We start from the raw sequence: 24,462 nt of genomic DNA, 5'->3' as shown, positions 1-24,462 counted from the left end.
ACTGCTTTTTGCCAGTAGGCCTCTGCACTGCCACGGCATACATCCGCTTCTGTTTCTAGTTACAGCTCATCTGCATTTCCCTGCGGCATGTAATGGACATGGGCACCTTTGCCTGTGAAGCCACTCTGAGTACTGCACACACATCACACCTCATCTCACTGTGCGCCACCTGGCTCAGTTCATCGCTGCACCTCAACTGGCGTCCTCTAAGGCAGCTGAGGTAACACGTGGATCATTCCGCTTCCCTGGTGTTCTGTTGACAGCAGGGATGGGGGCCACAGTTTTGTACGGAATGCCTTCACCACAGAACCTCTCTGTTCCACATTGCACCCGGCTCAGGGAATCCCTACCTCCTCTGTAGCTTGGGGCCACCAGCTACGCTTTGGGAGAGGCACGGGTTTTTCTGGGCAGCACCACAGTATCCAGCATCGCATCTGTGTGCACTGCTCAGGGCCTCTGCCTTTGGGATGTGTGCGCTCTACTGGATTTCTAGACCCAGAGCTCCTGAACTAAATCTGCTGTTCCACAGCCCCTCTTCTCTGTGTGGTTACACTTCCTCCCACTTTCTACTTCCTTTCAGGACTGCATTGAGCGCTCAGGACTAGGTTGAGACACCTCAACAGTTGGGTTCTGTACCATGCCATTTGACTCTAGATCCTTTGGTGTGCCTGGACCGGGTACATTCTTTCTGAGGATTCATGCTGTTCCTGCTCTGTGTTGGTGCCAGTGTCTGGAGAGGGAGAAAGTCTAGGGGAGCTCACCACCTGCCTTCCCACCATGGGACGTGTGTTGTATTCCTGCTTTACTGGGTTGCAGCCACAGTGGCTGTGACTCTTCCACACTGCATCAGGCCCCTGTCAGCTCTATCCTCCACGCCGGGGGCTGTGTGCAGTGTGTGCTGTTCGCTCTATTCCCTCCTCCATCAAATACTGGACTTTGGGTCTGTACAGTGTGAAGCTGCTGCTCTGCTCCCTGAGCCCACCATATCCTGGCCCTCTCCAACAGTGCCTGTGCAGGCTTGTATACACCCCATGCCCCTCTGCTCTGCACTGTGGCCTTACGTGATACAACTTCGGCTCCACAGGGGATCTGCAAGCTCTCTGCCCACTGTAATTTCCTACTGCCAGACTCTAGTCATCCCTGAACCTCTGGATGACACCCAGTTTGGTCCTGTGCCTTCCGGGATACCGCCAGCTCTCCTGCTAAGTCTAGGCTTCCTGGTACATATTGGTCAAGGAGATGGTTGAGTGGCCTGCTACAGTTGGCTCCCTTTCATCCTCACTGGAGATGGAAGGACTTTGGCATGGCTCCTGCAGTGGTGCCAGCTTAGTTGTCTCTGCCTGTGGCCTTGTGCTGCCAGTCCTTCTGGGCTTAGTTGCCCATTGGCCACTCAGGGCTGTGGTGGACAGCTCAGGGAGCCCAGGCCTCCCTCTGGATGTGCCATTATGGGGTTGCGAATGGGTTCCCCTGGCCAGGGTTGGGCCTGGGCCTGGTGTTGTGGGAGATGCCAGTTCCTGAATTTGCAATCTGTTGGGAGAAGTTTTGTTTCTCCTGGGGCCACCCTTGGGAACTGGATGTTTTATTGACACACCAAAGGGAGTGAAAAAAACCTCATTGCAAACAGGCTCTGTTTACCCAGGCTTTTCAGAAAACACAGGTGGAGGCTGCAAGCACCCTGAGGTAGAGGGTCCTGCCTGTTTGGAGTGAAGAAGGTTTGGTGCATGATACTTGGTGGTGCACATACAACGTGGATGAGAGCGTGCATACACAGACAACCCCTCCCAGATCCCCACACGCACCCACCTCCCGCTTAGGCCCATGCTCCTCACAGAAGATGCGCATATACTCTATTCCCACGTGTAATCCACTCCCCTCCTGGGACACCCACACCACGTCCACCTCTCCCCCAGCACCTCTGCCACCTCCAGCTATTCTTATTTTATTGCTAAGGAGATAGCAGCTCTGAGAGGGCAAGTCACCTCTCCCAGGTCACATAGGGACTTAGGGAGCAGCGGGAATCAAAGCTGGGTCTCCTGCTTCAAGGACAGTGTCCTGTCACGCTTAGGCCACCTATGCCAGTATATACATGCTCCTCTCCCTTATGGAAACAGATCCCCTCTGGCGCTCCTCCAGAGATTGCTGTCCCCAACATCACCCCTCATCCTGTCCTGAGCTCAGCTGTACAGACAAACTATCCCCCTACCCTTTACCAAATTGTGGCTGACGGTTGTCCTGGCAACCGCCTGGGCCAGATTGGGCAGATTAGCTGAGGAATGTGGCTGGGCCAGTTTGAGCTGGGGCTGGGGGAGCACTGGGGTCCTGGGTTGATTCAGCCCATGCTCTCAGGGAGACCTCCACAGAGATGGGGATCCAAGGAGAGGCCCCGTCTCTCCCTTCTTTTCAGCCTCATTTAGACTGTGTTCCCAAGGCTTGGATTAGGCTGGGGACAGGGAGTATGTGTGTGTGTGTGTTGTACTTTTCTCTGAGTGTGAGAGGAATATATTTTTCCAGGATGGGGACTGGAGGTCCCTTTCCTTATTTCCTTGCAAGTCCTGACATTTGACTCCAGACTCCTTGGTGGCATGGTCCCCAGCTTCCTTCTGATTCTCTTGCACTTAGGCCCTAACCATGGCTTCTAGGATGTATCCCTCATCAGAGCCCAGGCACTCCCCTGCTCAGACACTTACTGTGGCCCCAAATTCAAAATGAGGCACTAAAACCCCTCCATGATTGGGCCTGAGCCTCTCCCCGCTCCATTTCCCCAGTGCTTCAGCCAGTCTGGCTCTTCACTGCCTTCTTTTGCTCTGGCTGCCCTCTGCCTCAGATGCCTCTACTGGTGGGAGCCCTGAAGGCTCAGTCCAGATGCAGCCTCCTGCAGGAACCCTCCTCATTCCACCCACCCTCCCCTACTTGTCTTTGCAGCCTCCCTCCCTTCTCCCTCCCTTTATATCCTCGCCTCTTTCTTCCCTACTATGTTTCATTTCCTCTCCTTCCCTCAGACTGGGAGGTCCCTGAGGGCAAGGGGGAGTCTTAATTATCTCTGTGCCTCTAACAATGCCAGTCTGGAAGGAAACTGCGAGCACGAAAATGGAATTAACACACAAGACCAACAGTATATCAAGGCTTTATTTTGTTAGTGCCTAGTCTCCTGGGATCAAGACAAGTGGCGTAAATCTGAGATTCAGCACACTGAAGCTGTGTGGCTTTGGGCAAGCAGCTGCATGTATCTGAGTCGGTTTCAGCTGCAAAATAGAAATAATAGTCACCAATTTGCTGAAGTTATCTGCCCACAAGACATCAGGGTGGTAGTTGGCGCCCCCTGGTGGTAGTGTTGGTGCATGCACGTCAGCGCCCATGTGGTTCACGGGGATTCCAGGATGCTACCCTGTCTCTGAACCCTAAATCAGATTTAGTTCTTCCCAAACTTGCAGCCTCCAGCAAGATTTGGACTGGAACTTGGCTTTGGGACTCCTAGCCCCTGAGCCACCTAGACTCTCTCCCCAGAGCAGACTATTCCCACCCCTGTGGGAGCTGGAGAGCAGGTAGGGGCTGAGCTCTCCTTAGGGGGTTGGATATAGCCTCAGACCCAGAGCTAGGAGGGTCATAGGTCAGGAAGAATGTTTTGGCTATTGGTCACTGTTGATGGGGTCAATCAGCCTGTGTGGTCTCCTGGGCTGTGGTCAGATATAGGGGTCATTTAGTGGACAAAGTGTCTCTCTGTTCAAGGTCATCTGGTGGCCATTTTGGGGGAAGTCATTTTAGGGTCCTCTGGGTGAGACTGAGGTCACTGTAGCCAGGAAAGTCAACTAGGAGTCACTTTGGCTGAGGTCAGTCTGTCTGGGGGTCAATCTGGGGGTTACTCTGAGAGAAGAGATGGTCTAGGGTTGTTCCAAGTGGAGCCATCAGTCTGGCTGTCAGTTGAGAAGGATTGGGAGTTGTGTCAGGCCGGATGCCTGGTTCAGGATGGACAAGAAGAAGCTAAGGAGCTGGCATCTCCAGGCCAACCAGAGTCCCGGCAAGGGTTCCTGGGATAGTGGCTTTGTTATTTTATTTCATTATGGTCCGAGGGCTTGAACTCAGGGTCTGGGTGCTGCCGTTGGGCTTTTGTGCTCATGGATAGCACTTTACCACTTGAGCCACAGTTACATTTCTGGCTTTTTTTGTTTAATTGGAGATGAGACTAACAGAATTTTCTGCTCAGGCTGGCTTCAAACCACAGTCCTCAGATCTCAGCCTCCTCATTAGCTAGGATTACACCTAAGAACCACAGGTGCTTGACTGTGGCTTTTGTTACTTTTGAAGGAAGAAGAAAGGCCTGAACCCCATCCAGGACTCTAGATCCTAGACTTTCCTTTCCAGTTGTCTCTCTGCCTTAATGATTGTCTGAGAAGCTAAAGTGAGCTCTTCCCCTCCTCCAGGAAACCCTCTCTGACCACCCTTTCTTTTGATGCCTTCTTGCTGAAGTGCATTGTGGGTCTTTTTTTCTATCATAAAACCCATCTCTCCCAGGCCATAAGGTCCAGTGCTGACTGGAACTTTTAGAATAAAGAGGCAAAGAAGGAGTGCATAGGGTCAGTGACTGTCCCCCACCCCCTTGTTGCAGCCTCATGCTCACATCTCAGCTTTTCACACTTGGGTGGGGTCCAGGGTAAGGAAAAGGAGACCCCAATAATGTTCAGCCCAGCCTCTTTGTGCCTGGCTACTGGCTGTGTTTCTAGGTATCCCTTCATGTGACCACAGGCCACAGACACAGAACTTCCTCAAAGGGAAGTCGCTCACTACCTGCCTGCAAGGGCCATTCACGTCCTGGTCCTGGTCCTGGTCCTGTTTCCTCCCTTCCCTCTCTTCTAGAGGCTGAGAAGCAGTTCCGTTTGCTCCTTTTCTTCTTTCTGGTAGGAGGTGTGGATTTTAAATAATGTGTCCTATCTATATTCAAATCTAGGCTCTGTCCCTTACCAGAGGTACAAGTGGCACCCCGTTAGAACTGCTGAGCCTGGCTGTGCTCAGCGCTGTGCTAGTGAGCCAGCACACCGAATCCTAACACCTGGACTCCTGGATGGGGAAGCTGAAGCTCAGAAAGAGGTGGCTTGTCAGGTGCTGGTGGCTCACATCTGTAATACCAGCTACTTAGGAGGTTTAAGATCTGAGGATCGTGGTTTGAAGCTAGCCTGGTCAGGAAAGCCTGAGAGGCTCTTTTCTCCAACTAACCAGCAAAAAGTCAGACTGGAGGTATAGCTCAAGCTGTGTGTAAACAAGTTGAACAAGCATGAAGCCCTGCGTTGAAACCTCTGTACAACAAATGAGAAGTGGGGGGAGAGGGGAGAGAGAAAGGAGGGGAGGTGAGAGAAAGGGAGGGAAAGAAAGAGAGCCAGCAAGAGAAAGAGACTTGTCCATGGTCATTGGAGGTAGCAAACAGCAGAGTCCAGATCTGATTTCAAGTCCACGCTTTGCCACAACCCGGCGCTTCCATCACGCTGAGTCTTGGTCATATCATCTGTCAAGTGGGAGAAGCACTAGGGGCTGGCGGGGACCCAGGACAGGACTTGGCATGATTGGGCCTGCTCCCTAGACACTTGCCCAGGCATTTGCTTGGGTCTCAGTGCCTTGTGGTGCTACTTTGTGGCTGTAGAGTGAGTGCAGGGCAGGCTTGAAGCTCCTTTCTGAACCTGTGGCTCTCAGATTTATTAGGAACAACTAATAACTCATCAATATTGGGCACCGATGAGCTAGTGAAAAATCAATAACCAATAGATGGGGAGAAAGATGGAAAGGGGTGGCACTGACCAAGATTTGTTAGACTGAAATCCCTTTGGATAACTACTTAGAGGTAATTAAAAACAACACTGCAGCTCAAAGTCAACCTTCCCCCACCAATAAAAAACCCAACAAACCTCAGCAGGAGACTCATCTATTCCAGGCCTTCCTCCTTTCTCTTCTCACTGAAGCGGTTCCTGTTGGTTCCAAATCATGTTGTATGTGTACACAGTCCGCACAACTGTACTTGGTAACGTGCAATCCTGTAAGCAGAGGGCCAACTTGGTTGGTTGTGGGTTCCCATGGACATCTGTCTGTCTGTCTGGTAGGAATTACAGGAGCACCTGACTCAGAGGATGAGCTGTACATGGATCTGCACTTACTGCCTAGCAACATGCAAGCATGAGATGGTTGCTGGCCCCTTGTTGTTTTGAAAGATATGTCAGGTTGAACAAGGGTGTTCCTATCCCTGCCAGGCCCGGTGCCCGCTCCTGCCTGGCACAGTAGAGAGGAGAAACACTGAGGAGCAGGGAGGAGATCTTGGTTCAAACCCCACTCCAACTATGTGACGCTGAGAAAGTGGTTCGGCCTCTTTGGGCCTCAGTTTGCTTATGTGTGAAATGAGGATAATTCTAAATCTGCTCCCATGTGTGGTTGTGAGGGTCTGATGATTGAGCAGTAATGCTAGCTATGTAGGTGTGTGTGTGTGTGTGTGTGTGTGTGTGCTAGCTATGTAGGTGTGTGTGTGTGTGTGTGTGTCCCCTAGAGTTATTCTGGGCCAGGGGGCAGTGTGGAGAGGTCTTGTGTGTTGGGAAGAGATAGTGAGAAGATTCCTCAGAAGAGGAGGAGGAAAAGGAGGAAGACATTTGTTCATGGAGGAAGCATTGAGGAGAAGAGAGGAGAGACGAAGCAGGAGAGTGTGAGTCTGGGTAGGAGGGACAATGGGGGAACCTGGAGGCCCCCAGAGGAATTTGCCTGGTCAGCGGCCCTGCCCCAGCCTGGGCTAACCAGGCCTTGTTCTTACAGCTGGCTGTACCTTCGAGGAGGTGAGTGACCCAGCGGTGCCCTGCGAATACAGCCAGGCCCAGTATGACGACTTCCAGTGGGAGCAAGTGAGGATCCACCCTGGCACCCGGGCCTCTGCGGACCTGCCCCACGGTGAGCACACTATCATCAGCATTCCCCTTCCCTGTCCTCTAGTGGTTCTGCTTGCTTGCTGTGTGACCTTGGACATAGTGCACAAACTCTCTGAGCCTCCTTGGTTTCTACCTCTGTCATGCCTTTCATGATCCTGCAAGTGAGTTTTCTAGGCTCTTCATTGCACTTGTCAGGTTAGTTTTACTTCCAAAGTGGTACAGATGGAGACTAGATGATCCACTTTATTTCTGACAAGGCCTGTGTCTCAGGACATAGTGTGAGAACCAAATGGGGCTTTCTGAGTGAACTCCAGGATGGACAGCCCAAAGGCCTCTCCTTTCTGCCCTATCACAGTGGTGGGTGGGGACCTTCCTGGCTCTGCTCACAGCCTGCTGAGATGGCATCTACTGGCAGGAGTGGGGGAGGGAGGCCGAGGTTTTCAGTCACAGGCAGGACTTAAAGCCAGTAGGAAACAGGTCCCTCAGGGCCTGCCTGGCTACGTGGCCTCTCCTAGCCTCCATCTGCCTCCTTCTGACCTCGCAGCTGGTGTCTGCCGTGCCTGAGAGTGATCTGTGAAGGTGCCCACTGTGCAGGGGCCCTGCAGGCTTCCAGGTCCAAGCTGTAGCTTCCTATATAGTTGACACTGACATTTCGACGTAAGAGAGCTGACTTGGGTTTAACTCCTGGAGTCCTGCCCCTGGTGGTCTCCCCTCTTCTTTCAGTCAGGCAGAGACCTACCTATCCAGTGAGAAAGGGAGAGAAGCGTAGAATTGAGTGTGAGTGTGGGGCTAGGGTGCTAGATCCAGGAGGCAGATGCGAGTATAAACAACCCCCCCTTCTCAACCTTCCCTCCCCCCACCCTTGCTCAGTCTAGAGAAGGAAGGAGGGAGATTGGTATTCATCACAGAGACAAAGGGAGTAAATGAAAGCTGAGGAGAGTTGAAGCCAGGGAGACTGGGAGAGGTAGAGGGACCAGGAGGAAGAGGCAGGAACACAGCATCACGCTGGAGTTGGAGCTGTTATGGGGAGAGGAGAGAGAGGCAGCAGCAGTGCTCCAAGCAAGAGTCCATGTTCCTCTGGAGATGGGGCCTGTCCTGGGTGGGGCTGGCTACCTGGAGTTCTCTTGTCCTCCCTGCCAGGATCTACTCATGAGACAATTCCACAGGGCTCCTGGCTCAGAGATGAATGAGCGTCTGCAGTTGGGTCCCTGGGGAGCCCTCCTGGAGCCGGGATCTGGATGTGCCTGGGTTGGCTGGCAGCCAAGTCTGGGAGGAGGTGCTGGGTAGCTGTGGGCACCCTCTTGGCTGCTGCTGGGGCCTTCTCCCCAGGCGAGGGAGGGGTTGCGGGGAGCCACAATCCCCAACCACATCCTGAGAAATCAGGCCCCATCTCTTTGCTCCTCCTTCCCCCTAGCACACAGCTCAGATCTCCAGGAAAGCGGCAGGGCTGCCTTTTGCAGGTTGGAAATCAGGCATCTTTGTGTCCCTGGAATCTATAGTCTGGGTTGGAGGCTGAAAGGGAAGCTAATCCTTTCATTCGGTGTGTCCTACATATTCATTGAGCTTGCATTCTGTGCCTGTGAGGGGGGACACAACAGAGCCCACACTACTCTGAATGATCCGGGCCGGGAGTGAAGCCCACAGGAGCAGTGGAGGGAGGGCCTGCCAGGTGTCAGGCTCTTCACTCCTGAGATGAATGACCTAGTTAGTCTCAGCCTCCAAGGACGGCACAGATATCTCAAAAACTGTCTTAGGCAGGATATAGGCTCCAGCTGAGGCCTGTGGATGGTTAAAGGACCATACCAGGGTTTGGCAAAATCGAGTTTGGGTGTTTTCTGCTGCTCCAGCAGACACTGGGAAGGGAAGAAGAGACAGCTCTGTGTCTTAGCTGGGACCAGAGAGTCCCATATTCCTGATTCTTAGTGGGTTCAAAAGCCTGGGATCGGTTATTTCTGCCTCTCTGTGCACCTGACCCTGGCCTCCCCTAAGGTCTCTGGGGTTCCTGCTTCTTCCTTCTCTCTTTCCAGGTGCCTATTTGATGGTTAATGCTTCCCAGCATGCCCCCGGGCAGCGGGCCCACGTGATCTTCCAGAGCCTGAGTGAGAATGACACCCACTGTGTACAGTTCAGCTACTTCCTGTACAGCCGGGATGGGCACAGCCCAGGCACCCTGGGTGTCTATGTGCGTGTTAATGGGGGCCCCCTGGGCAGTGCCGTCTGGAATATGACTGGATCCCATGGCCATCAGTGGCACCAGGCTGAGCTGGCTGTCAGTACCTTCTGGCCCAATGAATACCAGGTGGGCTGTGGTCAGCTTGTGGTTGGGGGTGAAGGCAGAGGGATGCCTCTTTGACATCAGACTACTATGGAATTAGCCTGTACTGGGCGTCAGGAGTCAATCTGTGGTCAAGATGTGAGTTGTACTGGGGTGAGTTCAGGTTCTGCACCAGAGGTCGTTGTTACTAGCTATGGCTGGATTCAGGGGTGAACTAGAAACCTATCTGACTGGGAGGGATGTAGCTGTTTTAAGGTCATTATCCAGGGATGGACATTGGCCTTGATCTTGTTGACACCTCACCTCTGAAGCAGCTGGTTGGGAGGGTCAGTGTGAGTTGGGCTGATTTCTGTTTTCTGGGACTCTGACCCAGCTGAAAGAGGGCTCTTGTGGGTGCCTGCCCAGTGAGATGGGTGTGACAAGGACCTTTCCCCGTCCCCCTCCTCCAGGTACTGTTTGAGGCCCTCATTTCTCCAGATCGCAGGGGCTACATGGGCCTAGATGACATCCTGCTTCTCAGCTACCCTTGCGGTGAGAGCCAATCCACTGGGGGGTGGCGGGGTGAGGGAAGAGCATGGAGGGCTCACTGCTCAGGCCCAGCTCATGCTCCAGGTCTCTTTCTGCAGCAAAGGCCCCCCACTTCTCCCGCCTGGGTGATGTGGAGGTCAACGCGGGACAGAATGCATCCTTTCAGTGCATGGCAGCAGGCCGGGCAGCTGAGGCCGAGCGCTTCTTCCTGCAGGTGAGCAGGATGCAGACCTTGGCCAAGGCTGGAGACGGGGTCGGTAGCGTCTCCGAGGCACTGGCTTCCTTTCAAGCCTCTGAGTCTTAGGAGTCCTGGTACTCCCTAGACTATGTTCTGACTTTGCGGGGTTCCCAGCAGGCCCCTTATACGGGGTTCCAGCCTTTCCCAGCCTGACCCTGCCACGTCTCTTCTCCCGCAGAGGCAGAGTGGGCTTCTGGTGCCTGCGGCCAGCGTGCGGCATATCAGCCACCGGCGCTTCCTGGCCACTTTCCCGCTGGCCGGCGTGGGCCGTGCGGAGCAGGACCTGTACCGCTGCGTGTCCCAGGCCCCGCGCGGGGCAGGTGTCTCCAACTTCGCAGAGCTCATCGTTAAGGGTCGGCGCTCTGGCACTGGCGGAGGGGCGTGGCCGGAGGCGGGGTCAGGCAGGGGCGGAGTCTGAGCCTTAAAGGGGCGTGGTCAAAGGAGGGGTGGGGCTAGCTGCATAAAACTCTAGGTAATTATCAGAATCGGTGGGTCTGGTCTAGCCGCTGAGATCTGCTCAGAGTCCTGGAGCAGGTTTAGTGGAGCGTGTGGGAACACCATGAGGGGCTTTGAAGGTGGAGATACGGTGGGATGCAGTTAGAGGCCTGGGATCTCATGGAGGCACTGGTGTCCATCGACGTCACTTCTCCCCCCATCTCCTGGCAGAGCCCCCGACTCCCATCGCACCCCCACAGCTGCTGCGAGCGGGCCCCACCTACCTCATCATCCAGCTCAACACCAATTCCATCATCGGCGATGGGCCCATCGTGCGCAAAGAGATCGAATACCGCATGACGCGCGGCCCGTGGGCCGAGGTGCATGCGGTCAACCTGCAGACCTACAAGCTGTGGCACCTGGACCCCGACACCGAGTATGAGATCAGTGTGCTGCTCACTCGCCCAGGGGACGGTGGCACCGGCCGCCCAGGACCACCACTCCTTAGCCGCACCAAGTGTGCAGGTGGGTGCAGCTGCTACCTGCTGGTGGAGGCCCACACCTGGTGTGGGTTCAGGACAGTGGAGGGGAGGAAGGGCATGTTCTGAGAGATACTGGGGTCTATGCTTATAACATTTTCCCTCCAACTCTATTATAGTAAAGCTTTCGGTTGTGGCAAACACTTAAACATGTATGAACATACACATTTATTGACTTTAAGCTTACCATAGTAAGGTACTATGTTATACCCATTCTACTGATGAGCTGATTGAGATGGAGAGATGTTGAGTGACTGGCCAGAGGACACGCAGCTAGTAAGTACAGGGATCAGATTAGAACTCCTAGCTGGAAGGCTCCAGAATTTGTGCTTTTAATACTTTATATCATCTTTAAAAATTTATTTATTTATTTATTTGTTGGTCATGGGGCTTAAACTCTGGGCCTTGGCACTGTCCCTGAGCTCTTCAGCTCAAGGCGAATGCTCTACCACTTGAGCCACAGTGCCATTCCAGTTTTCTGGTGGTTAATTGGAGATGAGTCTCATAGGCTTTCCTGCCCTGGTTGGCTTTGAACCATGATCCTCAGATCTCAGCCTCCTGAGTAGCTAGGATTACAGGCATGAGCCAACAGCACTGGGCTTATATCATCTTGATAAAGTAAACAACTAGACCCTTCTTGGCTTGGCATGGAACCTGAGGTCTGCTCTTCCTTAAGAAGGATGAAGTAATAATAGCCATTAGGATTTGTGGTTTATCTGTACCAGAGGAGACTGTTTAACAAGAAGAAAAATTGAGACTAGTGCATTGTTTTTTGTGGTTTCCGTAAGTTTTGTTTTTAATTGGCATGTTCCACTTGGAGTTGTAAGAAAAGTGCAGAGATTACTCTTCTCTTTTGGTGGACTGGGGAGCTTACACTCTCTAGGCAGGTGTTTTACTACTGAGCTACCCCTCCAGCCCTATTCTTTACACTCTTTACCCTGCTTTCTGAAATGGCATCATTTTGAAAAACTATATAGTATAGTATGCTGAATATATTGACATTGATAAAGCAGATTTCATTTAGACTGACCCAGTTTTGCTTGTGCATATTTTGTATCTCTGTGTGTTATGTTTACTTCTATACAGTTTATCATACTTGCTAGGCAGGCACTCTATTCTGGCCATTTGCCCTTCTGCTTTATTTTTTTGTCAGTTGTGGGGCAGGAACCCAGGGCCTGGGCACTGTCCCTGAGCTCTTTTGCTCAAAGCTAGCGCTCTACTACTTTGAGTTCTACTTCTGGCTTTTGAGAGGTGATAAGAGTCTCACAGAGACTCAACTGTGATCCTCAGATCTTAGTCTCCTGAGTAGCTAGGATTACAGGTGTGAGCCACTGGAGCCGGGCCTGCTTTAATTAATTATTTATTTTTGTCAGTTGTAGGTCTTGAACTCAGGGCCTGCATGTGTCCCAGAGCTCTTTTACTCAAGGCTAACACTCTACCACTTTGAACCACAGCTCCACTTCTGGTTTTCTGGTGGTTAATTTTTTTTTTTAATTTTTGGGTCGGTTGTGCAGCTTGAACTCTGGGCCTGAGTGCTGTCTCTCAGCTCTACAGCTCAAGGCTTGCGCTCTACCACTTTAGCTATAGCGCCACTTCCGGTTTTCTGGTGGTTTATTGGAGATAAGAGTTTCATGGACTTTCCTGCCTGGGCTGGCTTTGAATCACGATCCTCAGATCTCAGCCTCCTGAGTAGCTAGGATTATAGGCATGAGCCACCGGCGCTTGGCTCTGGTGGTTAATTGGAGATAAGAGTCTTGCGGACTTTCCTGCCCAGGTTGGCTTTGAACCACGATCCTCAGGTCTCAGCCTCCTGAGTAGGTAGGATTATAGGTGTGAGCCACCAGTGCCCAGCTCTTTAATTTTTTTTTTTTAGAGATGGTCTTGAGACTTTCTTTTTAAACCAGAGGATGACTGCAAACCAGTATCCTTTTAACTATACCTCCCCATAGTTGGGATCACAGACCTGCTTTACCACGTCTAAATTATTTGTTGAAATGAGGGTCTCACTAGCCTTTTGCCCAAGCTGGCCTTGAACCATGCCTCCTGAGTAGCTAGTATTACAGGTGTGAGCTACTGAGGCAGGCCTCATTGTGTTTTTGACTTGCAATTCTCTGAGAGCTATAGTATAGAACATTTTTTCATATCCTTACTGGTCATTTACATATCTTCTCATTCCTTTGTGATTGCTGAGTAGTATTCCAATGCAGGTACCACAGTTGGTTTCACTATTCATCTGTTGAAGGATATCTGGAAATTTCTGGGTTTTGGCCATATAAGTAAAGCCTAGGAGTATTATGTATAGGTTTTTGCATGAATGTTAATTTTTCATTTTTCTGAGAAAAATAACCAATTGTGCTATTGATGAATTGTATGATAATTTCATGTTTCACTTCTTTTTAAATCAGAAACTGTAGAGTGACTTTATGTATTATTTTACATGTTCACCTCAATGTATGGGCCATGTAGTTTTCTTTATCCCTGCCAGCATTGAATGTTGTCATTATTTTTAATTTGTTTAATTTATTTTTAATTCTGGGAGGTCTGGATTTTAGAACTATCTAAAATCCCTTTCTATGCCAGGCTTTGGGAGACCTTTGGGAGGTGGGTCACAGCATCCCTATGGGGATTGCCTTCTGACCGAAGGGTCTAGATCACATTACTGCACCTCTCTGAACTTTAGTTTATAAAATGGAAATAATAAGAATCTTATTATAACCCACAGTGTGTTAGTTTGAAGAATCCTGCAGCTCAGTGTACTGAGCACCTGTTCTGTGCTGGGTAAAGGGTGTTGTGAGTGACATGGGAACAAAAGCCACAAGCCAGTGAGGTCCTCACGAGATCGCTAGGAGTGCACATGCTGGCAGAGGAGACAGAGGATAGATAAATGAACAAGGGGCATGAAGTGCCCAGTACTCCAAGAAGGGTACAGGAGGGTCGAGAGGGGAATGGAGGGCTGTTCTTTGAAAAAGGCTGAAGGGACTGGCTTACTAAGAAGTTGACATTTAAACAGAGATGTGAAGGAGGTGAGGGACAGAGCCAGGTCGTGTGTGTGTGTGTGTGTGTGTGTGTGTGTGTGTGTGTGTGTGTGTATGTGTACACATATGTGTACACATGCACGTGTTCATTTGTGAGTATGCGGGAAGTGCTGAGGGAGGGAGTGCAAAGACTTGGAGGCTAGAGTATCAGGTTCTAACCAGAACTACAGATAATTGGCTTTCATAACTGAGGGAAGATTGCAGAAAGGGACCTGGAAGTGAGGCTGGGGCTGTAAGACTCGGGCAAGTGAGCTGGAAGCCATGGTGGGGTCTGGAGAGCAGGAGTGGACACAGGCTACTCGTGTTCAGAAGGTCCACCTGGGCCCTTTTGTGGACAATACACTCTAGCAGGGCAGAGGTACTGGAGGGACACTAGGGAGGAGGCCCCTGCAGTGATCTGTCTTGGAGATGGCAGCTGAGAGAAGAGTGCAAGTGACAGTCAGCAGTGGTGAAAAGTTGCTTGTGTTCTGGTTTGTTTCAAAGCTAGAGCCTCCGGCATTTGCTGATGAATTGATTGTGGATAAGGAAGTGAGAAATAGCGACAAGTCCAGGATGCTCCAAGGTGTTTTGCTTGAGCAGCTGGAAGGACAGAGCTGTCACTTACTGCCAAGGAGCAGACTATGCAGGAGGTGGTGTGACGGGTGTCATAGATCAGGAGCGTTGCACTGGAGATGTTGACTCTGAGATACCATTAGACACACAGGTGGCGCTATCCATCAGACAGGTGGATATATGACAGTGGGCTTCTGGGAAGAGTTCAGGCTGCAGGTATAAATCTCAGAGGCGTCAGTATGGAGATGGGTGGATGGCATTTAAAGCTGGGAGATTGGGGGAGATCTTTCATGCTAGTGGTTCATCACGCGGCAATTTTATTTCCTAAGAACTTTTTGCAGTGTCTGGAGACATAATGGTTGTTACAATTGGGCCTTGGTGGCTGCTGCTGGTATCTAAGGGGTGGAAGCCAGGGGACTGATATACCTCCACATGGTGCAGACAGTCCCTCATCACAAAGAATTATCTAGTGCAAAATGGCAGTGGTGTTGAAGTTGAAGATCCCTGATTTGATTTGGTCCCTAGGTTTTTAGGGAGTGAGTTTATGTATAAGAGAGAGGTGTGGAGCCTCAACCTCAGGCCCTTCCCGTGTCTTAGGCAGTCACATGCATTAAGAGCACATGAAATACAGGGTTGAACCCATGGCAAGCACTCTGTAAGTGCCAGCTGTCATTCTAAGGTGCCACTGGTCTGCCACTTAGAATATCTGTTATACCTGTTAGCATACCTGTATCCTAGCTTCTGAAAGCTTGGCTTGCAGGACTGTGTGTTTCCAGATTTCTGTTATTATAAAGGATACCACATTGAAAAATATTAGTGCTCATAGTTCTTATTTTTCTCTCTTGAATTATATATATGCATATATAAAATATATGTACATACATATTGTGTTGGTACTTGAGCTTGAACTCAGAGCCTGGGCACTGTTCCTTAGCTTTTTTAATTCAAATCTACTTCTCTACCACCTGAACCACAGTTCCACCTCTGGCTTTTTACTAGTTAATTGGAGGAGGCTGAGATCTGATTAGAAATCTGAGGCAGAAAAAGTCTGTCAGACTCTTACCTCCAGTTAACCAGCAAAAAGCCAGAAGTAGGGAATGTGGCTCAAGTGGTAGAGCACTAGCCTTGAGAAAAAAAAGGCAAGTGAGAGCACAGGCTCTCATGAGTTCAACCTCAGTATCAGCATTAAAAAAATCAGAGCATTGGGGCTTTGTAAAAAAAAAAATCTCCAGGGCATTCCCATTAGTGTGCAGCTGGTGAAACAGACCCAGAGAGGGACCTTGCCTGTGCTCAAGTGATCAAGAATCTAGGCTTAAAAAAAAAAAAGAATCTAGGCTTCATGGTGACAGATTGTGATGATTCCCTCTTTACAGATGAGTAACCTGAGATTTAGAGGTTTAGTTGCTTGTCCATATCTACACAGAGGAGTCTAGAAGCAAAGCTGGAAATTCTTGATTTACAATCCAGTGTTTTTAACAGCAGCAGCAGCAGCAGCAGCAGCAACAGTGGCCAGTATCCTGGACTGAGCCCCCACTTTATGCTAGAAACCAATAAACACTTTCCCTGGGCTGGCCAGGGTAGGAGCTGGTGCAGGGGCCAGGCAGGCACCTCATTCTGGCCCTCTTAATTACATGCTCCTCTTTGTGGACATGGCTGCCTGCTTCTAGTTCAGGCGCCTTGGCCAGCTGTGTTGTCATCTCCTCCACAACTCCCCTCCCACTCTGTTATTTACTGTGAAAACAATAATACAGCATCAGTAAAAGGCTTAAAGAAACACTCTAAATCTCACCATCCTAGTCCAGCAGCTGTTTTAATTTTTCTGCGTTGTTCAACTCTGCCCATATGTGTGCAGTGCACATTTTTACACACTTGTAGAAAATACTCCAATTTCTGCTTCATTTACTGGTGCTGTGGCATGTGCTGGGCTGTCTGTTATGACATTTGTTGTTCTGTGGAAGTCAATTGAGTGTGCCTGGCTTGTAGGACTGTGTGTTTCCAGATTTCTGTTATTATAAAGAATACCACATTGAAAAATATTAGTACTCAGAGTTCTTATTTTTCTCTCTTGAATTACTTATGTGTATATATGAATAGATATATATGCATATATATGGTACTTGAGCTTGAACTTGGAGCCTGGACACTGTTCCTTAGCCTTTTTTCCCCAATTCTACTGCTCTACCACATGAACCACAGCTCTACCTCTGGCTTTTTACTAGTCAGTTGGAAATAAGCATCTCATGGACTTTCCAGCCCAGACTGACTTTGAACCATGACCCTCAGATCTCAACCTCCTGAGTTGCTAGCTGTGAGATACTGGTGCCCAAGTTATTTTTCTCTTCAATTATATTGTTTAGTGTAGAAAATCAGAAGTAAGGTTTTTGACTGATAGACCATTGCTTTAAAATATGGGTTTGCTAATTTATACTGCTAGTATCTTGTGTTAGTGCACATGCGTTTATTAAGCACAAGAAGATGGATAGTTTGGCTCATATTGTCTCATTTGAATCTCATATTTGCTCTTCGAAAGTACATGTTACTATTTCCATCTAGCAATCCAGGAAGCAAATGTCATGTCAATGATTTCATTGTGTGTGTGTGTGTGTGTGTGTGTGTGTACACGTGTGCACGCTGCTACTGGGTCTTTTTTTTTTTTGTCGGTCGTGGGCCTTGAACTCTGGGCCTGGGCACTGTCCCTCAGCTCTTCAGCTCAAAGCAAGCGCTCTACCACTTGAGCTATAGCGCTACTTCCTGCTACTGGGTCTTAAACTCAGGGTCTTATGCTCTTGTTTGACTTTTTTTTTTTTGCTCAAAGCTTGTGCTCTTTCACTTGAGCCACAGCTTTACTTGTGGCTTTTTTGCTGGTTAATTGGACATAAGAATCAGTCACCCATTTTTCTGCCTGGGCTGGTTTCGAGCCATGAGCCTCATAGCCTCTTGAGTTAGCTAGGATTATAGGCATGAACCACCAATCCTAGCTCAATGTCAGTGTTCCAGAGCCATAGTAACCTGCCCTATGAGAGGTGGAGAGTGATGTGACCCCCAAGGTGCTTCACACCCTGCCCCTCCCCCATCCACAGCTCCTCCCACAACCCCCACAGCACAATTTTCCAGAACTTTTGTATCCTCATTAGCATGATTAAAATCAGCCTGTTTTGGGCTAATATAACAGATGCTAACCATTACCCTCCCTGCTTTAATGTGTGATCCGACCTCTGATCTCTCAGTGGCCCCTGGCTTTGTGGAATTCAGAGGGAAGGCTCTTTGCCATTCAAAGCTCTGCTTTGCCAGTGTGTGTGTTGGCAGCTGTAGAGACCGCCTGGGTACCAGATGGTTTTTGGAAGCAAGAGAGACTCATGGATTCACACCCTTCAATCAATATATCAGTCTGTAGTCAACACTGTGTTTGAACCATGAATCTGCTCAGATCTAGGGATTCTTTCCGGGACAGGGAGAGAAGGAAGTCAGCCTTCTTCTCCAAGACCCCTGGACTAGCTTGTAGATGCCGGATCACGCAGCTGTGGACAGTAAGATGCCCACACCAGGGAGTCGGGCCCTCCAAGTTAAGAGTTGCTCTCTTGGATCATCCAAGGCAGCCAGCAGGTTCCCAGTGTTTAGAAATCTGAAGCTTTCCCATAAAAATCTGAATTTCTGGCTCTTTTGAAGATGGAGAGGCTCTGGCAGCCGTAAGCCTGGAGTTCTGCACAGTGGCAGCTGCCAGGAGTGGAGGGATAGCTGCCTCCATGGAATGGGACATCTGTGTGCTCGTTTGCCAGGGACTCCCCCTAACCTGTAACACCAGTGTGCCTTCAGCCTCCCATTCTCTTCCCTAAATCCTGTGGGAGGATGAGGAAAGGGATGCTCCCGCCAAGCTCAAGGGTGGTGAAGAGTATGCTAGCATTACCAGGCTAGATATACTGTGGAAGAGCTATGGAGATTGAGAATGAATACACACAAAGCAGGCACCTGAGGCGGGAGGATGGAGAGTCTGGCTGTGTGGTAAAGCCCTGATTTACAATTGAATGCTTTTAACAGTAGTGGCAGCAGCAGCAGCAGCAGTAGCCAGTGTCATGGACTGAGCCCCCGACTCAGAAAATAAAACAAGTCATGGTTAGCTTCTGTAGACACTTCAGGGCAATGCATATGCGCTGACCTGGACCAGAACCCGAGTGCAGTAAACCAAGCAAGACTTCTGAGCAGGATGGCAAGTGAGCACACACTCCAAATACATAAGAATGGTGTCTTTAGCTAGGTGCCAGTAGCTTACATCTGTAATCTTAGCTACTCAGAAGATTGAGTTCTGAGAGGGTCGAGGTTTGAAGCCAACCCCGGCAGGAAAGTCTGTGAGACTCTTTTTTTTTTTTTCTTTTGGGTCCAGTCGTGGGGCCTGAACTCTGGGCCTGGGCGCTGTCCCTCAGCTCTTCAGCTCAAGGCTAGCACTCTACCACTTGAGCCACAGCGCCACTTCCGGCTTTTTTCTTTTTGCTTATGTGGTGCTCAGGAATCGAACCCAGGGCCTCAGGCATGCAAGGCAAGCACTCTACCACTGAGCCACCTTCCCAGCCCGTCTGTGAGACTCTTATCTCCAATTAACCACCCAAAAGCCAGAGGTAGAGCTGTGGCTGAAGTGGAAGAGCACTAACCTTGAGCAAAAAAGCTCAAGGTCAGTGCCTAGACCTTGAGTTCAAGGCCCAGTACCAGCATAACAACAAAACAAAGAACAGGATAACTTTCAGATTCCCTGGAGTCATCAGGGATTGTGGCATAGCTTGCCCCTTGTAGCTATCTTTCTCTTGATGCACAAGTGTTTTTTTTTTTGGTCCATTCGTAGGGCCTGAACTCTGGGTCTGGGCACTGTCCCTCAGCTCTTCAGCTCAAGGCTAGCACTCTACCACTTGAGCTACAGCTCCACTTCTGGCTTTTTTCTTTTTGCTTATGTGGTGCTGAGGGATCGAACCCAGGGCCTCAGGCATGCAAGGCAAGGGTTCTACCACTGAGCCACCTTCCCAGCCCCAAGTGTGTTGTTTTTTGACAGTAAATTCATCATGGGGTTGGAGGAAAAGAACAATGATTAGATTAGTTCTGGAGCCAGCCTGCTCAAGCAGGACCCAGTTTCACCACTTACTGTTTGTATGACTTTGTGCAAGTTACTTAATCTCTGTTCTGCTAATCTCATATCTGCATTACAGACAATGCTATTAACAGTATCTGTCTCATTGGAGAATTAAACAAAATAAGGAATGTTAAAGTTTTCTAGAGAAATGCTTGACCCATCCTAAGCCCTTCAAATAGTAATAATCTGTCTGTCTGTCTATCTATCTATCTATCTATCTATCTGTCTGTCTGTCTGTCTGTCTGTCTTATCTATTATCATCAAGGTGATGTATACAAGGGTTACAGGTACATAAGTAAGGTAATAAGTACATTTTTTGGGCAAACTTGTTACCTCTTCCCTCATTTTTCTCCCATTTTCACTCTCCCCAACCCCCCTCCCAAGTTGTACAGACCATTTTCAACATATTGTCTTGTGTATGTCACTGTTGCATTGGGTCCCCCCTTGTCAATAACAGCTATTTTCATCATCCTATTATAGATAGTGGTTCCCCTTTTGCTTTAGCAGCCAGGAACTCACCATTGAATTAGAATCTTGTCTTTAGAATCCTGCCTAGGACATAATAGTATGCATTTCTGTTTCTGTTTTCCAGTCATTCTTTGGCATAACTATTTGGCTTCTATGTCTCCTGGTTTCTGCATACAGTTGTATCATATGTATATCTATAAGATGTTTTTATAATAAGTGTAAGCCTTTAATAAGAACTAATTCTAAGAAAAATACAGCAACAGGTTGATTTAGACCAGCCCATTGTAGTTTAGGATGATCTTCAATTAGGAGATAAACTGCTTTTTTATTTTTATTTTTATTGTTGATAGTCCTGTGGCTTGAACTCAGGGCTGGGGCACTGTCTCTGAGCTTCTTTTTCTCAAGGCTAGCATTCTACTACTTGAGCCACAACACCACTTCAGGCTTTTTCTGTTTATGTGGTACTGAGGAATGGAACCTAGGATTTCGTGCATGCTAGGCAAGCACTCTACCACTAAAAGCCACATTCCCAGCTAAACTGTACTTTTTAGAAAATTATTTTTGAATTAGCACGTTTATAATACAAGATAGTTTCGCTGTAATTCCATAGATGTGAACAGTACGTTCTGAAAAAGTTATCCTCTCCATTATATTTCTATACCTGCCTCTAGAAAAATGCTGGACAAATGCTCCTTCCCCCTTTTCCAAACAGTGTTTACTGGGTTCATTATGTTGTCTTCATGATGATGATGATGATGATGATGGTGTGTGTGTGTGTGTGTGTGTGTGTGTGTTGATTGTTGTTGTCATTATCATCATTTCAAGCAGGTCTATATTCCACAAATGAGTGTAAACATACAGTATTTGGCTTTCTGACCTTGGCTTATCTGGCTCCACAAGACCATCTCCAGTTCCATCTATTTTCCCACAAATGGCATAATCTCCTTTTTCTTTATGGCTGGGTAATATTTCATGATATGTATACATACCATTTTTTCTTTATCCATTCATCATTTGTTGGCAACCTGGGCTGATTTCACCATTAGGCAATTGTGAATAGGTCTGCAGTAAACATGCATATACAAGTTCTCTACTGTATATTGATTTAATCTCTTCCAGATAGATGCCCAATATATGTATGGTAGGGTCATAAGGTTGGTCTATTTTTAGCTTAGTTTTTTTTTTCAAGAATCTTCATACTGATTTCCATAGTGGTTGCACAGGTTTACATTCCCACCAACAGTGTATGAGGGTTCCTTTCCCCTTTGAATCCTCATCAGAATTTGTTGTTGTTTGCTTTCTGACTGGAGTGAGGTGGAATTTTAGTGTGGTTTTGATTTACCGTTCCTTTATGGCTTAGGGATTTTGAATATTTCTTTTTGTAGCTATTAGCTAGTTGTACTTCTTCTGGGAATTGTCTGTTCAGTTAATTTGCCCACTTGTTCTTTTGAATATTTTGAATTCAGAATGTTCAAAGAGTTCAAAAAAATTAAGTAGCAAAATTGATTAGCTGGCACAGATTTTTCTCTCATTCTGTACATTGTGCTGTTAAAAAAGATTGGCCCTGGCATGGCAGTGTATGCCTGTAATCCCAGAGCTTGGTGTGTGCATGTGTGTATGTGTGTTTGTGTGTTTGGAGTGGGGCTAGGGTAGGAGAATTAGGAAATCAAGGCCAGCCTAAGCCATATGGAAAGACCTTGTCTCTGAAAAGCCACTTAGGTATAATTTTGTTGTTGATGTGTTTTACTCTGAATCTTCTGAGCAGTGTGATTGCAGGTATTTGCCGCCATGCCTGGCAACAGCTAACATTTTTGAGGGTTTATTGTACATTAGGTATATTGCCTTAAGCATTACAATGATCCCATGAAGTAGAGCCTATTGATAATTTTCCTCTTTTGCCTTCAAGGAAACTAAGGTTCAGAGAGGGTGAAGTAACACAGCAACTGCCCGCTACAATTGATAGAGCAGGATTCGCTTGTGGTCAGTTCCAGGAGTCCTGTGAACTCCTTGGAGCCTAGGAAGGAGAACTTCTGGCAGCTGATTGATTCTCTGTCCCTCCCCCCCTTCTCTTTTCCTTCCTTCCCATTTCTTCTCTCTTTCCCCAGAGCCCATGAGGGCCCCCAAAGGCCTGGCTTTTGCTGAGATCCAGGCTCGTCAGCTGACCCTGCAGTGGGAGCCATTGGGTTACAACGTGACACGGTGCCACACCTACACTGTGTCCCTTTGCTATCACTATATCCCGGGCAGTAGCCACAACCAGACCATTCGGGAATGCGTAAAGATGGAGCGGGGTGCTAGCCGCTACACCATCAAGAACCTGCAGCCCTACCGCAGTGTCCACGTGCGCCTGGTCCTCACAAACCCTGAGGGGCGCAAGGAGGGCAAGGAGGTCACCTTCCAGACGGATGAAGATGGTAAGAAAGCCAGCGATTCCCAGGCACCCAGTGCCAGGTCTGCGACTAAAAGTTACATAGAGGATTTTCGTTTAGGATTAAACCAACTACACAATAACAGAGCAATGATAGCTAATATTCATTTCCGGCAAGACTAGACTAACGTTCATTGAGCTGGGCTAGTATGGTTTCTTTACCTGTGTTTGGAAGAATTCAGCAGTGAAGCTATTTGGGTGTGGAGTTTTCTTTGGAGCAAGGCTTTTTAATAACAGTTAGATACAGGAATATTCAAATTCTCTATTCCTGTGTGGTTTGGTGTATTTTGTTTGTGTCTAAAATGATGAGACAGGAATTTTCATTTTATTTAACGTTATCCATATAAACCCGTTGATAATATTCTCCTATTTATCATGTCTGAAGGATCTAAAGTGATTTCCTTTTTTTCATTCCTGATATTGAGAATTTGTATTTTTTGTTTGCTTTTGCTGAAGATATGTAAGTTTTATTAACTTTTCCAAAGAGCCTAACTTTTGGCTTCATTAATTTTTTAATTGTTCATTTGGAAACTTATTAGATCATTAATTTGGATCCTTCCTCCATCACTTCTTCCCTCCCCTCCCCACCTCTCCCCTCCATTCCCCATCCCTCTCCCTTTCCCCTTTCCTCCTCTTCCTTTCTTTTCCCCCTCTTTCTCTCTTTCTCCCCTAGCTCTCAGCAACCCAGGATGTTCTTGTATTTGATTCTCTGAATTTTCTGCAGTTCTGGGATTACAGGTGTACACCACCACCACCTGGCTTTTCAAATTTGCATTTAAAGCTGCTAGTATCCCTTTAAGCCTTACTTTAGCTGCACCCCATAAATGTTTGTGTAATTCAGTGTTAGGGGTTAAACTCAGGGTCTTGTGCATGCTTAGCAGGAGTTCTACCACTGAGCTATATCCCCAGTCTTCCCACAAGTTTTGAAACTTCCTTTCAGTGTCATTCAGTTAAATTTTTTCTAATTTCTGTTATAATTTTTTCCTTGACTCAAAAGTTATTTAAAATTACTCTCTTCCTCTTCCTCCCCTCCCCTCCCTTTCCTCTTCCCCCTCCTCCCCTTCTTCCCCTTCTTTCCACTTCTCTCTCCCCCTCCTCCTCCCCTCCCCTTCTCCTCCTTCTCTTCCTTCTCCTCCTCTTCTTCCTTTCTTCTTCTTGTCTTGCATATGCTGTCCTTGTAGAGGTCTTCCACTCCCCTACAGTGGTTTGTCAAGGTATTTTCCTATTAGAGTCTGTTTTCTTCCTACGTGAAATCCTTGTTAAGCCTGTTGTAAAGATTATGCATTAAGTTGGGCACAGGTGGCTCACACCTGTAATCCTAGTTACTCAGGAAATTGAAATCTGAGGATCGGAAGTGATGCTGTAGCTCAAGTGGTAGAGTGCTTGCCTTGAGCTGAAGAGCTGAGGGACAGCACTCAGGCCCAGAGTTCAAGCCCCATGACCACCAAAAAAAAAAAAAATCTGAGGATCAAAGTTCAAAGCCCATCCCAGCAGGAATATCCATGAGACTCTTATTTCCAATTAACCATCAAAAAGCCAGAAGTGGACTGTGGCTCAAGTGGTAGAGCACCTGACTTGAATGAAAAAGCTAAAGGACAGTGCCCAGGGCCTGAATTTAAGCCTCAATACTGGTGTATAGGTGTGTGTAGGTAAGCATGTCCCCCCCCCCAACTTCTACACACATAAGAGTATACATTAAAATCAAACTCAAGCCATGCCTCAAAGTGTTCTCGATAAAATGTTAACAGTATTTATATTTGGATGGTGCAGTTGTAGGAGCCATTAATTTTCTTTTATGCTCATTGAGCTTTTTATCACTGGACATATTGTTTATGTAATTACACTTTTAGACAGGAAAATATCTCTACCCTTATTCCCAATGCCATAATATAATGGTTTTCATTTTTCTAGAAAAGCTCTCTCTGTTTTTTTGATAACAATCAATTAGATCCAAATAGGAG

The 24,462-nt window shown here is 48.2% G+C and overlaps 1 protein-coding gene across 1 annotated transcript in view; it reads left to right on the top strand.

Moving 5' to 3' along the window:
- The first annotated feature begins 6,786 nt into the window (after positions 1-6,786).
- The window catches only part of Ptpru (protein tyrosine phosphatase, receptor type, U), a 54,612-nt gene continuing 36,936 nt past the window's right edge, over positions 6,787-24,462 (top strand). The window contains exons 1-7 of the mRNA XM_013034934.1: positions 6,787-6,912; positions 8,918-9,189; positions 9,615-9,696; positions 9,792-9,907; positions 10,110-10,284; positions 10,598-10,891; positions 22,179-22,487. Of these exons, the coding sequence (XP_012890388.1) occupies positions 8,929-9,189; positions 9,615-9,696; positions 9,792-9,907; positions 10,110-10,284; positions 10,598-10,891; positions 22,179-22,487 (1,237 nt within the window). The 5' untranslated portion in view covers positions 6,787-6,912; positions 8,918-8,928. The remainder of the gene's footprint in view (positions 6,913-8,917; positions 9,190-9,614; positions 9,697-9,791; positions 9,908-10,109; positions 10,285-10,597; positions 10,892-22,178; positions 22,488-24,462) is intronic.

Source organism: Dipodomys ordii, unplaced genomic scaffold, assembly GCF_000151885.1.
Source record: "Dipodomys ordii isolate 6190 unplaced genomic scaffold, Dord_2.0 Scaffold6, whole genome shotgun sequence".
Taxonomy (NCBI): domain Eukaryota; kingdom Metazoa; phylum Chordata; class Mammalia; order Rodentia; family Heteromyidae; genus Dipodomys; species Dipodomys ordii.
The sequence above is the reverse complement of the archived record's forward strand: the minus strand, read 5'-3'. Positions and strand labels throughout refer to the sequence as shown.